The sequence below is a fragment of the Oreochromis niloticus genome, linkage group LG6, assembly GCF_001858045.2.
Source record: "Oreochromis niloticus isolate F11D_XX linkage group LG6, O_niloticus_UMD_NMBU, whole genome shotgun sequence".
Taxonomy (NCBI): domain Eukaryota; kingdom Metazoa; phylum Chordata; class Actinopteri; order Cichliformes; family Cichlidae; genus Oreochromis; species Oreochromis niloticus.
Window position 1 is genome coordinate 24635560 of NC_031971.2, and position 16599 is coordinate 24652158.

A 16599-nucleotide genomic window follows, 5' to 3' on the forward strand; every position below is an offset into this window, starting at 1 on the left:
TTAGGGTAAATGTAGAAATAAAATACAAGAAAATATGAAGGCGCTTTAGCTCCCTCTAGTGGCCACTACTGATTTGAAAAGCACAAATGAACGTAACTTCAAGAAAAAAACAAAACACACACACACACCAACACAAAAACCCAGCAACTATGAGAGCTAAAATTATTACATGACTACAGCAGTGCAATAAACATATTTTAATTAACAGTGCATTATTGTACAGGGTAGTTCTTGCTTGGGGGGAGAAATGTACAAAGCAGATGTTAAATATTTTCATCTCTAATCCAACCATTGGACAGGGGAGAAAAAAAGGTCCCTTTCAAGGTGAAGCGTCGGTTTCTCATTTTTTTGTTTTTTTTGTTGTTGTTTTTTTTAAACAAACATCCAAAATCAGCATTAACAGGCATTCCTAGTTTGTTACAATGCATGCTAGTTATTAAAACACTACACCAGAGTCCAATTTAATACAAAGCTGATGTCAGTTTAGAGGAAGAAGAAAAATCACAAAGGACCTGAACAAATAAATAAAAAAGTGAGCTCTGAATTCCTGTACAAGACTTTGTAGAATATCAATGTACAAAACATCACTTAAAAACTTTTGTAGCTTAAACCGCTGTTACAAATACATTTTTTAAGCAAGGGTTTTTTTTGTTTTTGTTTTTTTTAAATCATTAGTATACAATATTTGAACACTAATGCACAAACATGGTCATTTCTGTGTCTGAGGTCTCAAGGATGTGAAAACCCAATTTTATTTTATTTTTTTACTGCAGGTGGGAGGGTCTCATTTCTGTCAGTAAATAGTGTTTTTTTTTTATATTAAAAAAAAACAAAACCAAAAACCACACATTCAGTGAGATGTTTGAATCCAGGCTTTTTAAATGCTACAGTATTGATTCCTCTAAACGCAGCCTAAACTAATTTCTTCATTCTGTTGGCGTTTTACACACCGATCCCACTGGATGACAATCAGGGAGCCCGAGAAGAAGCATTGCTCAGTATTTTACTAAAGTTTCACATTTTACGCAATCAGTTAAAGGACACATTTGTTACTATGCAGACTCTTGTATCAACACTTGAATTTGTGACAATGGGCCTGATGCAAGAACCACTTGCTTAAAGCAGATCTTTTCGACCATAATCTGAGATGACAATTTATACAATTCGGCAGGTGCATGCACATTTTTCCCCACACCCGTACAGCTGCATAATGACAGTTGAAGGAACAGAAACTCAGCTGCCAGTTTATGATTATACACACTTAACTAGATCTAATGCTCTATAATATGACATCCTGCAATAAATCCTACCTTCATGAAGGTTGTAATTTCTGATTAAGTGGTTCCATAAAAAGGTGGTCATTCTGTGGAAGTGTTATGCACCAAAGTGACAGGCGTTTATTATTTTGCCCAATTAAGATCACTGAAAAGCGACAAAACAGTAGAAACCCACTGTGAAAGATGGATTTACTGCAGGACTGTTAGTTTTAGCCGTGCCTACCAAAATAAACCGGCAGCCGAGCATCAGGTAGTCATGTAAGAAAGGCCAAAGTATTTCTTCTTGGAATCTAACAGCACACGTCATGGGTGGTGTTACAGGCGAGGGATCACACTAACACCAAATGCCTCGCACAGGCTGTTTGTTCTTGGATTTCAAACTGGAACCATTGTGCCAGCTTGCTTGAAAACCCTCTTTTATATCACAGGTATATTCTTGTGTGTGATCCAGTAACCCAAAATGTTTTTGAAAATATTTAAGGTGGGATAAGAGCTCTGGAGCTGCAGAATCTGTCTTCAGTTTAGATCAACAACAACCGATTTAAATATCTTCCGCGTGCCTTCACAGGCGTCATACAGGATGTCTACTTTAAATAAAAATAGATTAGAACTCATTTTTATGCAAATAAACAGAGGGTGAGTTTAAACATGTACATTACTACAGCAAATAACTGTCTACATTTACAATAAACAGGAGGGAGATAATGGTTCCTGTGCTCACATACCTTAACTCTGTATCAAAAATCTCCTGTTATTACAGTTTTTTGGACTGCTAGTACTGGACCGACACTCAATATCCAACATCAGGAGCTTAAATTCTTCTTCTTCTTCATTTATTTATTTATTTTTAAACGTGCAGATTGTGATTTTGTAAAGAACTATTGGACTGGAATAAGATGGCCTGTATAAGCACGTCAAACAAGTTCTTGCATGAGGCCCACTGTATGATCTTCATCTTGCGGCTGTCTGGGTTAACACTAATTTCCACACAGTGACTCAGCCTGTACCTTCCCACACAAGCACCTCAGGAGAATATACTGACATAGTGATAATGCCCACAGGCATTGTAATGGCACTTTGATTGCTGCCTATACACACACACGCACGCACACACACAAATGCTACGTTTTGTTTACATAATCTGATCGCTTGAAGTATTTCCTTCACCTATCAGATTTAGTTTGCTCTTTAAATGCAATAAAGAGCCCCTGATGACTCATCGGGCCAGTAAAGTGACCTTTTTACTATGGAGCCCTTTTCTTGAACTTTAGAAATGATAATCTAGCTGAGGGCTTTAAATGCCGCATTGGAGCACACAGCTGGACCGTCTGGATCTTATAACAATACTCAATTTAAATGACCAGTTTTCACAGGTCAGTTTTGAGATGCTTGTTGTGCATGTGTGTGGATCGGGTCCTGCTCAGATCTTCACGTGCATTTGCCTAAGGGTCCGCCTTGCCACTGGTTCTTCCACTGTCACACGCCTGACACTGCGATACATCCTTTTGGCAGGGCTCCATGGTGACAGCCACTCCCACGCCGCTCCGCCCTGAAGTCATGTGGGTCACCTCTGACCAAGTGTCCTGCTCTGGGTCGTAACACTCCACACTGTCGAGGAAAGTGCTGCCATCGTAACCTCCTGTAAGCACAGCACAGATCTGAGCTATGGATAGCAAACACTAGGTGGAGCGAGTAAATACGAGTTGACTCATAAAAACTTAAAGATTTACATTTTTATAGTCACAAAAACTGAACATGTTACCCAAGGTTAATCATGCCTTGCAAAATGCATCTAAACACTTAAAAGTTACACTACAAAGAGTTTTAACACGCAGCCACATGAAAAAGAAAGCACACCCTGTTTCTAATTTTTAGTTCCTAGGTAAACACAACATCACATGACATATTACACACTGTGTCATTATTTATTTAACACAAACTGAAACGCAGAGGCAGTGTGTGAAAATCAAAGTACACCTTCACTGCTTGCATAAGAAATAAGTGTCGGTAGCAGCCAGGTGCTGATAATTAATTGCACTTGATTAACTGATCATCAGCAAGTGTGAGGACTTTTATAAAAGCAGATGTTTTGGCATTTTGCGGATCAAAAAACAAAAACAAACACAAACAAACAAAAAAAACCCCACAAACCTGCAAAGATGCAATTGAACAAACCACAAGACAACCGTCCATGGTGGTGAAAGGTTGATGACATTGGCATGTTTTACAGCCACAAGACCAAAGTACTGTTTACCAAAGTATTCTAGAGTCAAGTGTGAGGCCATCTGCCTGACAGCTGAAGTGTGGCCAAAACTAGGTCATGCAACAGGCCAATGATCGCAAGAACAGTAGCAAAGCTACTAAAGAAAGGCTGAAAAAGTAAAGAAGGCAGGTGTTGCAATATCCCAAAGTCCAAACTTCAACCTGAATGAAATGCTGTGGTGTGGTGCTCATGACCTAAATGAGTACTGGCTCTCACCCAATGATTGTAAATGTGGGAGGTGAACAAAATAATTGAATTGATATCGGTACAATAACTAAAACATATTTTGTAAATCAAATCGTTGCTTTTCTCTCAGCGGGCTTTTACGAGCTACATTACTCACCCAACACATAGATGCGTCCATGCAGCGCAGTGACTCCCAGAGCACTGCGTCTGTGCCTCATGGAGGCAGCAAAGCTCCATGTATCGGTTTCTACATCATAGCGCTCCACCGTGTTCAGCTGGTTGGTGCCGTCGTATCCGCCCATCACAAAGATCTGATTGCCAAGTGCACACACACCTAAAAGAAAAAGGTCAACTGTTTCATTTATTCAAACTAAATGTGGGCAGACACATGTAAGCACATGCCAGAACTGGCAAATCTCCCAACATGATACTCTGACTGAATAAAAGAGTAAAGTCTACGCTACGCACAGGTAGCTTTGTTTTGACTGCCATCATAAAAAATAAAAAAATAATACAATTAAAACTCTAGGCCAAACATGTATTTAAGGACACACAAAGTTTGGGTTACATCCATCATGATCTTAAAGGTCAACTTAATGATTTAAAAAAAAAAAAAAAAAAGTAAATATTGCCCAGAAGGTGAGCTGCTTGGGTGGGGGTTTGCGCTCTGAGTGCTTCTTGTTTATCGACTGTGCAGAGACTGACACTATAACAGATTTTGCCCACTGCAGCAAAGCAAAATATATCATGGACACCTTTATCCTACCACACACAGTTTAGAAGATGGATGCTGCCACAGCAATGACACTCACTGGTTTGGGAAGTCCAGTTATGAAACCTCAACCTGAGCGTTTTCACCGTCTCCATTGTGATGTTTTGAAACCAGAAGTGAGGAGTGATTTGTGGATCTGTGTATGTTTGATTTAGTCTGAGCTGAAACTAGCGACTGAGCCCTAATAAGTCATGAGGAAAGTTCACTGAGATCACAGAGAAAGGTCGGTTAGTGCCATTTTCACATAGATTTCTATTCAAATGAAAGTCTTTTTACAAACAGATACATGATTTACATGATATCCAAGTTTGACTGACCCACACAATCACTGAATTTCACACAGGTTTCAAGTAACAGCATTTGATTGTTAAAATTTGAGACTGGTGTATACCAAAGTACTGCAAAGTTAAAGTTTACAAATTTTTAACCTCCCCATCATAAAGAAGCTCCTGCTGGAGTGATAACCTTTAATATTGCTGTTTGTTTGAATCCAGTGTTCTTTGGTCATGGTTGACAGGACAGACTGTTCAAAACTGTGGACAGAGAGATAACCAGTGTTGACGTGGTCAGACCTGTTACCAGTCGTTAACCCCAGATGCACGTTACAAAACACACCTTCATAACTTATTGCAGAAGTTAAAAAAGCAACACAAAACGGAGCTTACCAATTTGACAAAAGGGGCCATAGTCACGCTTCTGTTTATTTTACACCAAAATATGGAAAGTAGTATCAATAAGAGTATTAATAAACATCCATACATAAAGACTTCCTGCCAAAGTCTTGGGTCTTTTCTCTAGATATGAGTAATAACTGCTGAGGTAACTAGTTTCTTCCCAGAGCCCGGCTGGATTTCACATCTCAAACACCTATCAAAAGATGGCAATAAAATGCTTATCCATAAAAGCTAATACTTTTCATCTGGAATCAACTTCTTACCTGGATGATTGAGCATGCATGAAGACAATAAAATGCCTAGATATTTTGCCTTCACTTTTTCCATATACACTCTGTGATGTGTACTGCAAGATCATTATAGGTTTCTGTCTAATTTTTGGATTTTTTTTTTGAGAAATGTTGCTTTTTACCTGAAATATTTGTTTATTTGCTTTGCCTCGCTATTGGGCTGCCCTTGCTGTCTGGTTTAAGTACTGCTTGGAATTACCTAGCAAAAAGAGGAAGGTCTGCAGGGGCAGGAAGTCTTGCATATATCTTTACAAATCACAGGTGGAAAACTGCACGGGCAGTTGTGTAAATTGATTGTTTTTCAGAAACGTTTTTCATCATTAGGAGGCAGCTTTACAATTCCTTCTTACCAGCTCCGGAGCGAACAGTGTTCATGGGGGCCATGGTCTTCCATTCATCCTTCTCAGGGTTGTAGCACTCACAGGAGCTGAGCCGGTTGGCCCCGTCGAACCCCCCCACAGCGTAGAGCAGCCGGTTGATGACTGCCACACCCACACCGATACGCCGTGTTAACATCGGGGCTACCAGCTGCCACTGATCCTTTTCTGGATCATACCTGTGGAGAACCAACACAAACTGAGAAGGCTATACTTCGCTATACTTCTGAGCTTTATCTCCCCGGTTTTTTTGCCAACTAGTAACATTAGTCAGTTTACTTATCAGGTTTCTAAATCGCAAATGTAACCAACTCTTGTAACTAATCATCCTGATGAATGAACCACTGCCAGGAGTATGAACCACAGATCCATTAGTTTCATTCCTCAGTATCTGTGGTTAGCCAATGTGCTACAGTGCGTCATATGTGCTTTCGGATGTTACATGATTGTTCAGACCGGCTGGACATGTTCCTCTTTCACAGAGACTGTGGGCTACCTGTTTAATATCTTCCATTTTAGGAACAAAGACAACTTTTGGGTAAAGTTTCTGCCTTGAATTAAAATTTAAGTAATCCCCGTTTTAAATGGCTAGCAGTGAAAAATCTTGGGCAGGTTTATGTCGAGGTTAGTCAGAGCAAGGCCAATACGGCACCATCGGATATTTCTCATGGGACTTGTTGATGGGCCCTCTGCTTCCAGTTTTTTATTATTTATTAAATTGTATGTTGTTCAGTCACTGTTCAGACACAACATCAGGAAGCACCTAAACAAAGCTGCCGTTTCACAGGTGTGGATTAAAAGCCGCATCCGGCAGGATTATCTCAAGATGTTAAGCAATCTGAGAAAGAATGAGCATCAGTTCTTCTTGATCTGGTCATGTAACAATATTAGCATGTTTTGTGTTAGGCTTCGATTGAGAGAGAAAACAAAAGGAGTCTTCTTTCTCTTTTCAATTGTCACCAAGTTTAATATTACGAAAATATTTCCCTGTAGACTCAAACACCCTCACAGCAGCTTTGTGTGATCTAAAAATAAACTGCAGGAAGTAAAATGTTTCCAGGAAGTTACCCGATTACTTCTCTTGATAGACACAACCATAAGCCTTCATACAAATGACCTGTGCTGACCACATACTGTAATGGTTACTTAACTGTTCAACCAGTACAAGACTGCTGGTTTTCTTTCTACATTCAAATACACATAATTGATGAAAGAATAAATTCAGTATTGGCATAATTGGTCTGTGTGATAAAAGAAATACCATCTTCCATTATTAGCCAACTTCACTTACCTTTCCACACTATTATGATGAATGCACCCATGTGATCCACCAACTGCATATACCATGCCATCGATGACTCCGACTCCGATTCGGTTCCTGGGCACGCTCATGGGTGCGCACGGCAGCCAGCAGTTGTTCATAGGATTGTAACAGTCTAAAGCATTTGAGTCCATGTTGCCATCAGGCGCGTTGTTTCTTCCACCAACAGCATAGAAAAGCCCGCTGATCACACAGGCGGCCAAGCCGCTTCGGGGTACCTGCAGGTCGGCAAGCCTCAGCCAGGTTCCCGTGCAAGGATTGTAAGCCTCCAGGTAGCTGAGCGACTGACGGAAATAACCCCCTGCTGTGTAGATGAGCTGCGGCACCTTGGGAGTTCTGCAAGAAATCACTTTGGTGGGTTTGTGGAGGGTGAGGTCCTGGAAGATCTGAGCCAGGTAGTCTTTACACTGTGGGTCCCAGTCCAGAGACTGAAGCTGGGTCTGCAGGAAGTTGGGGGTGAGGGAATGGCAGCGGACAGCCTGGAGTAAGGCTTGGACGTACGGTCGCCGGTTCTCCCGGTCGTAGCGTACCCAGGCCACGCACGCCTGGAAGACTTCAGACTCACAGCGCACGTTGAGCTCGTCGCGGCTGATCAGGTTGACCAGCTGGCAGTGGGACAAGTTGAAGAATTCCTCTTGGGTTGCTACCTGGAAAGCAGGAGTAGAGATTTAAAGTAACTTTTTATGATACAAGTATTGTTAAAGAATGAAACTATCTAGTGTTAAGTAATTACAGCAACTGGAAAGATTTTCCAAACAACTGATTAGTATTTCTGAGTTACAAGTTTCCAGACACCTAATGATACCTGAATAAGTCCAAAATCCAGACATTTATGATTGAATGTAATCTAAACCAGCAGCAAATTCTCATCTAATGTTCTTATCTAAAGTCACTGCTGGATCACTTAAAATGCACAGTCTCTGTTCCAAACACAAACAGATTCATTTTAGATTACGGATCAATCATGTCATTTGTATCTGGTTTTGGGCTTTTTCTTTTGCTTAGAAGACAAAACCAACTCTTGCAACAAATAATCTCTAACAAAGTAAAGCTGGTTTCCTACCCTGACAGCCACAATATATTTAAAGCCAAATCTCTGGTGGGCAGGCATGTATTGAATATTACACCATTTATAGGTTTAACCTCACAGACAGACATGTGACACGTCTTTGTCAGAAGCTGGACCTGCCCTTGATCTTATCTCCTTATGAGGGATAAATATTAACTGTCCTTTCATTACTTGTACTACATTGTACCATCATCTTTTGCAGTCAGGTATGTTTCGTCCGCAAGTAAACCCACATAGATACTCGCAAGTCATTGTGACTCATAGCTTGAATTCTCTTGGCCTTCGTGTGAAGAGAATGCAAGCTATGAGTCTGCCAGTGGACTCATAGCTTGAACTCATCAGAAGAAACCACAATGGAGCAAGTGAAACATTGTTTACTCAGACCTCAAAACACTTTACACACAGATTTCCTGCCCCAAAACCTTGAACAGATTTGTAGATTCAGCAACAATATCCCATTTTTAATTCTTGATTTCGAAGTTACAAAATCATTACTTAAGCTCCTCAAATTAGGAAAAACCAATTACAAGGAGTGGCTCCAACTTCATGTGCAGCCCAACAATGCAGTTCAGTGATTCGGATGAAAATGCTTTCATTCGAGATGCTATTTAAGCCTTACCTGGCTGAAGTTCATGTAGATGTATTCTCTGGCCTTCTGGTGGAGCTCTGTGCAACCGATCTGCTCTGCAAAGCTGGCAATGCCAATGGCGTTGCTGGGGTCAAGCTGCTGGACGAGGAAATCACAGCAGGCCTTGACCACGCTGTCTATCTGGTACATGACAGCACCATTCATCACATGGATGACACACTTCTCACCCACAGAGATGCTGGCTGTGTAGGCAAACTCTATCAGTCTGTCCATAACCTGAAATGGTGAGAAAGATACAACGTAAGAGGGAGAAAAGGGGTTGGACTGCGAGAGGTTAGGGCACAGATGAGAAAATTAAAGCGAGAGATGCTGGAGCGAAAAATTATTTAATGTTATGCTAGCTTCTGGAAGGAAGGAACACAGATTAGCATCTCACAAGCTACCACGTCATAGATATTGTGTCTGTCACACTGTGAGCTCAGTAAACATCCAAAGCAAGTAAAGGAAGTCAAGATAAAACTGTTCAGCCACTGTGCATACCTGTTTTACAGAGAGAGAGAGCTTACTTTTAGGTGGAACTTCAGTCCTGAGTACCATAGAAAAATATTTATGCACTTTTGCATATGACTCATAATTACTCTGAACATATTATTTGCTCATGGAAAAAAAGAGAAATGCATTCAATCCATGGGTACACGGATATTTCTGAACATAAAAGTAAAGGTATTGTAAAAATGTTTTAGGCACTTCAAATAAAGAGATTAACAATTGTAAAGTGTGATGTAGAAAATGTAGAATCCACATATGCAGTCATATAGCAACAAGGAGGACTCCTACAGAGCAACTAAAAAGGGCAAGCACTGTAGCAAACCCTCCAAGATGCTTGGAATAACCCACTTGGTTAGAAATCAGTGTGATGTAAGGCTGATATTCATTTAGTTTTGACTTTTAATTGCACTTGTACAAAGATAAGTGATAAAGAAATACAGTGGATGGTGTTATCTATAAAGGTATGATCATCTGAAACCGGTTTTAAAGCAATTCTGACTTTCTGTTTCACTTTAAAGCAGTGCAGAATTTTTCCTGGCTCAACGTGGGAGTGGAGCCATTTTTTTCTAACAATGGTGGAAAAGCTCATTGTGGTATTCAGTTTGGTTTTAAAGTTACAATTCCCATACATACTGGATTTTCCTTGTAATAATGTGAGGCTGGTTTATGCTGAAAGAGGAGTAACTCGATACCCATTTAGTTATTCTGAAGTCAACAAATACATACAATACTACAGCTTACATTTAAATGACTACAAATCAAACAAAACATTCAGGCAAGGATAAAACAGACTAACCCTGGGGTGAATTCCTTCGATGGGCACCAACTCCATACCGCACTCCTTCAGGCCGTTGGTGAACATGGCCCTGAAGACCGGGGATGAGGAGGCCAACACCACCTTGTGAGCCACAAAGTCCACCGCCTCCAGGTCCTTGTAGCGCACGCGCAGCGTGACGTCGCACAGCTGCCGCTCCAGGCGCAGCTCGTTCATGATGGCGAAGGCGGCTGACGTGTGGCTCTCGAGCGTGTAGCTGAAGACGCGGTGGCCATTGCGCGTGGACGGAGTCACCAGCGCTTTGTATTCTGTCAAACACTCTGTCATTTCCTACCTTTTCTCCTCCTCTTCGGTCGCTTTCTCAAGAACAGTGGACGGCGTTATGGGGCATCCTTGCACCACATGCAGGCATGGGTTGAAATAAAAAAAGAATTTAATTTGAGGAATTTGGTAGACAGCCACACAGGAAGCTCCAGGCTCTCCTGACTTTTCTATGAGTAAAAGAGTTATGTCTGGCTTATAAAGACATGGGGATTTCCTTGCTCTGTTCAGTACTTCAGTCCAGCCATTCGGCCCGTTATGGCATTACTAGAGCGTTGAATGCGAGCTGCCACTCATGGCTGCATGTACAAATATATGCTGCATTTCCAACATAATTAGAATGCTTTGAATTAAGGGTCCCTCTGGTTTTGTTTGAAGGTTGAAAGAGTTAGAGAATAGCAGGCAAAGTAAGAACTGCTCCAGACTCAGATCAGTTGTTTGTGTTGGCAACACGGTTGCTTTCCGTTCCACTTCTCTATGATTTCAGCAGAAACGTATTAATCATACCCGGCAATAAAAACAGTCAGTTTGCAGTACGTCTCTGTTATCTTGTCTTCCTCTGAGTCTTCTAATCAAATATATTTTGACTGCTCAAAAAGTCTTCAATCAAACAACTCAAGAGCTGTGCCAGATTCACAAACTGTGCAGATCAATCTTGCACAGTGATTAAGAAAAAAAAAAAAAAAAAAAAGTCAAATCTGTTGCTTTGTTACAAAAAGTAATAATCAAAGCTGTCTTCAAAAGAGCTATTCAGAGTCTGAGACTCTAGGTGAGGCAGTTGAGCCTTTAGGAATGAAGTGGTAGCGGTGTTTCGTTGTTTTCTCTGGAGAAGCCTTCCTTGAGGATGCCCACCTATTTGTTTGTTTATTTACCAAGAAGCAGTTGGTTCAGCTGACAGCTGGGGAGAGAAAGAGAGAGAGAGCATGCGTTTGTTTCATACTGATAAACTCTGCCTCTCCGCTCGGTCTGCATATGTACATCAGTGCTGAAAATGCACCGCCTTGCATAGCAAGTGATTAAGCACTGTTCTTCATCTATGAACTCATACAACAAAACTTTATCAATGCAGTGACACATGATTCTCTGTCATTCTTCCTCATGCACTCCACTTACAGTCAAGGCTTTGTCTTTGTAACGATGACTATGCAGGTCAGTAAAAACAAATACCATCTTCTGCTTTTATGAATCTCAAACTCTAGTTCTCTCTATCAGTTGCTACTACTGATGCACGGATGCAGTTTTTGTTTTGTTTTTTTACCCCAGTTCTGATACAACACAATTACCTCAACTCAACATACAATAAGGTATGCGTTGGTACTGGGTACCAATCCAGGAATGGTGTTTATTTAATACGCTGTATTTGAGCAACGAGAAATAGCCGGGAAATCATTCATTTATCAGGCTTGACTTAAACATTGCTTTACTAATTCTGTGTGCAATCCAAGACAATTTAAAAAACAAAGGAAGTACTACATGGCTGTAAGGGCTTATCTAACAGGTGCTCTTCAGTAGGGCAGATGCAAACTCAGTATCAAAGAAGGATCACTGAAGCAGTCCAGCTTCCCTGATGAAGACAGAGTCGATTTACAGTCCCATCTTTCACAGTCATGATAGTTTCTCCTTATCTGGCATGTCTTCACACACAGGTAGTGTGCACAGCTGATAAAAGACAGGGTGAAGTGAATATTGATTGAGTTAGCGTTAAAACTCCAAACACGCAAAGAAAAACTGTTGGTGAGGAACTCAAGTGCCTGCAATCCTACTTATTACTTTCACTACTTTTAAAAGTAAAAAATGTCCACCTAGAGAGCCTAACAATATAAGCAAAACAGCAAGTAACTAAGTGTGTAAGCAGCAGCAAGGGAGTGCTGCTCATTTTGAAGGACAACGCTGTGACTTAAATTAGGCTTTAATTTAACAGGCCAGCATGACTAAGTGTGCTCTTGCTATGCCCTGTTGCCAATCCACTGGGGGCTTGAACAGAGGGAACAGTTTGTTCAACCAACAGCAGAATCCAAGTACATCCATTGCAGCATCTTCCAGACATGTTTAAACCAAATTAGGCTAAGAAACAAAACAATCTTTTAATCAGAGTCAAGAGGTACTTTTATCGGAGTAATCCAGGAGGAGGAGAGGGCTCTGGCTCTGCAGACTGGCTTACAAACAAATACTTCTACAGGGAATATGTGGGATCAGAGCCACTACGTTGAACCCATTAAGTTGAAAATTTAATGCCTTCCTTTTCATTCGAATCCCACTTCTTCTTTTCAGAATATGAACTGCCTGCAACAGTGACGTACAATACAAGAAACATGTGGTTAATGTCCGTTTGGAGCGCTCTGATCAGGAAGGGTCTGAATTACTCAGCAACAATGCTGCTGTGAGGGTTCAGTTATATAACAAAGCACCTGTAAGTTGTGTATACACACCCACACGCACACTGATCGTTATGTGAAGCATTGATAAAAGGACGCAAAGCAAAAGGCCAGTTTATATGGCCTTGTAGCTTTCCAATCTGCAAGTAGGTTACAGTGTTCTTTGCAATCATTAAAGATTAAGGGGAAAAAAAAAACAAAAAACAAACTAAGTTTGAGTGTTATTCATTTTACCAACAGATGGGGACACGTCAGTGGCCATGATGGAACTCGTCATGAGGAAGTCAGCCAGTTAAGCTCGCTGTAACATGAAACACTCTGCGATTCACATTTACTGCTGTGCCTCCCCCCTTCCAGGATTCTGGGTGAAATAGTTTCACAGGAGAACATATTGCTCAACTCGCCCACTTTCCACAGCAGACAGAAACGACTCACTGACAAACAAGCTCTCCAAGTCCCACGCTCTACCTGCTGCATTTCTCTGACATTTCATCAATAATAAAAACATGTTTTTAGGTATGATGAATGCGACAGGTATAACTGGGTCCAAGCCACTCTAAAGATAGTATCTGTTGTTGAATCAATCAATGGATGAATCAGCTGACAAACACTGCATGTATTGTGATAGCATTTATTAAGACATTTTATAACCTACGCATGTGGGAGATCCTGAAATTTTACATGCCATAAGTCAACGACTCCTAGCAAACATCTGCAGGGTTTTCCTCCTCTAGCATGAGAAAACTTGTTCATTACAGGTTGTAGAAGTGAAATTAAACTGTCACTCAACGGTGACACTAAACAAGGAAGTTTCAAGGAGTTGGCAGCAGTAAATCCTTACAAAAGGACGAGCTCAAAAAGGAAACTGAAAATATGCAGTATGCATCTTTAAAAGATGAACGTGAACGATAAACCAGCGATTTATGCTGATGCTGCTAAAAAAAAATCTTCCACTGCGACCCTAATCTTGACAAGAAAGTTGGCTCATCAATAGCCACAGTCATAAAGATGCACACTCACCCCTGACAGAGACCCTGCACGTCGGTTTGCGTGCCACCCTTCAGGCCTACCTACAGGTCTTGGGTGTCTTACAACAACTGGAGGGACTCTACAAGTTTAACAGTTTGATCTGAGCTACACCTACAGCTGTGTCAGCGATTTTTATTTTGTTTTGTACTACAGAGCCAGCAAACGCCATCGAGACAGGAGTGAAACAAACACAAGTACAGAGTCCAGCGCGTTTCTCGGGCATTTTGGCAACCAGCTTTCCTCGGTGACTCATCGTGAACTCTTCACCGAGCAAACAGTGGAACTGGATGTACCAAAACATGACCCAGAAGTGAAGCCAGTCCCTTACATAAACCATGATGGACTTGGATTTCCGCGCCATTTACCTGACATGAAGAGCACACAAAAAGCCATCGTGTGTCCTCTACGAGGACCATTTCTGAGCTTGCGTTTGTCAAAAAAATAAATAAATAATCCACAGACCTGGCATGCAAAGGTAGAACAGAGCAAGCAAAATCGGCTGCTAAAGGTTTCTGGTGGGTTTGCAAAGACGGTGAACTCAGAAGGTCTCACGATGAAAGAGCCGTAATCCCCCTCAAAACAACAAGTCAAACGTTTCGGAAACAGAGCTGACAGCAAAATAGGCTCCTAATAATAGACAGCAGAGTAACGGCTGTGAGCCGACCTCGCAACAAACGTGCTAACAAAGCGGTATCAAAATATATTCTTGCTAACACACCCGCACAAAATCTAAACATGTCCAAACAACTGACATTAATCACTAATGGCTCCTTAAATTTGGAATAACAGAGAATTACCGTAGTCTAGAACAATTCCTCCATCGCGGTCTGCCGAGCTGCGAACCACACAGAAAGGAGGAGAAAGCTGTAACTCAGCGTGACTAAGCATTGTACCGGCCTCATCTCGCCTTCACAATAAGAGCTCGCCACTAAAGCGTTGGCCCGCCTCTGTTTATTACTAATGGCAGACAAACGTGTCCCGTGGGAGGGGGCTTTTATTGAGAAGGAATTCTTAAAACGAAGGAAAAGCTGGGCCAATTTTTGGCAGGGAGCCAAAAACTGCAGCTTTAACGTCAATCAAAATTTGACACAAATACCATATAAAGGATAAAACTGCAAAACAGGTACTTCTTCTAGCAACTTAAAATGGGATCTAATTATGAGAAAATAACTGCAATAATGCAGTAACACTGCTTTAAAACTGTGTGAGTAATTGTTGAAACGCCAGCAGGAAATTACTAAACTGGCATTGTTTAACGATCACTATGTTGCTCAGACATAATGGTGTGTGCTCTAGAGACATGGTTATAATGTTACTGCAGTTCTGCCTTAAAACATGAATGACTCCTACATAGCACAGGAGCTTGGGAGGAATCTGTTTGCAGTGCTGACACACCACTAAGGGGGTTTTCCCCCTCCTTCTTCCAAAACACGTAATTCAGGTCACAGAATTTGATGTTCTGCTTAAAAGCCAAAAGGTGGCACCAAAAGCTAACTGTGAGACTGCAAGCGTAAACACTCACTTTTGAGTTTAATCCCGTGGAATGAGCTGCCATAATATAACCAAGACATTTAAGCCCTGTTGCTCTGCAACCACAGTTCACAGCCCATTACACCAAGCACCCCATGATAAGATTCCATCTATACACCTTAAAGTTGAAAGGACTGGCAAATCCTAGATATGAAATGACAAGTCATGATGCATACACCACTTAGAGTTCCCCCAAGACTCTGCTGTGTGTCTGTGTAAAGATCCAATCAGAGGAAAAGGCTGAAGTAAGCCTTGAGGCACCAAACTGCTCTTCTAGATGGATGCTTCCTATACACTGATCGTACAAAGGTAGGTTAAGACTGCACCCACATTTGTACTACCAGTTCCTCAGCTCTGTCATTTCCCAAATTCTGCTAGAGCAAGGAAAAGTACAGTTTTTTTATTTGTGGCTGTGGCATCAAGGGACTATCAATGGTCATAACTTGTAACAGTTGAGTTCATTATAGCAGAACAGAAGCCAGAGTACAGGAAAGATTCTCTGACTTGTCGACCTCTGCCAGGAGGCACAGTTCTCATGGATAAAGCAAACATCTGGAGGACCACCTGCACTGTACAAATCATATAAGAGGTATTCTAGCACCATGAGGCAGGGCTTATGTCTCTAGGCCACAGAAAGTAAAAATCACAGGAAAATATCTGCTATCTATCACACTAAGCATGCTTTGCGTTGTTGACATTTTTTTAACAGTGGCCTGACAAAAAAAACATGTGAAAAATAAGTGAAGAACTTAACAGCTTCTTTTAGCTTCATGCAAATCAACCAACAGTCTTTACCAGAATTGAATGTTAGCATTAAAAATCATGTCTTCATAACTGTAACTTTGGCAGTATTATAAGACAAATTTAGACATAAATGCAGGCACTGAATACAGTTTTCTTTCTATAGGAGCTAAATTAGCTGGATTCATAACAGCTGTGTAATTTTTCTTTATTTTAACTATAGTTGATGTGGAGGGCCAGTTCACAGGAAAAACAAATCAAACAAAACAAAACCTTGGTGTTCAGTGTTTATTAAAAGTTACATTGGGTACACTATTACACTTGGTGTGCTGGGCATTATTGACAGTTTATTTCTAACAGTGGTGTGACATTTAAAAAAAACCCTGAAAACCACTTACCAACTTCTTCTATTTATAAGTCACTGGTCATGACTTCTAACTTTTAACAGTTGAGTCTGCTGC

The 16599-nt window shown here is 41.0% G+C and overlaps 1 protein-coding gene across 1 annotated transcript; it reads right to left on the bottom strand.

Annotated features, from left to right (window-relative positions):
* Positions 1-182: 182 nt before the first annotated feature.
* On the bottom strand, positions 183-14809 carry keap1b (kelch-like ECH-associated protein 1b). Its single transcript, XM_003447926.4, has 7 exons — positions 14665-14809; positions 10164-11361; positions 8849-9094; positions 7131-7807; positions 5813-6018; positions 3884-4060; positions 183-2916 (listed from the first exon to the last, which is right to left on the bottom strand). Exons 2-7 carry the CDS (start codon positions 10467-10469, stop codon positions 2720-2722), a joined length of 1809 nt encoding a protein of 602 aa, XP_003447974.1. The 5' UTR covers positions 10470-11361; positions 14665-14809; the 3' UTR covers positions 183-2719.
* Positions 14810-16599: the final 1790 nt, after the last annotated feature.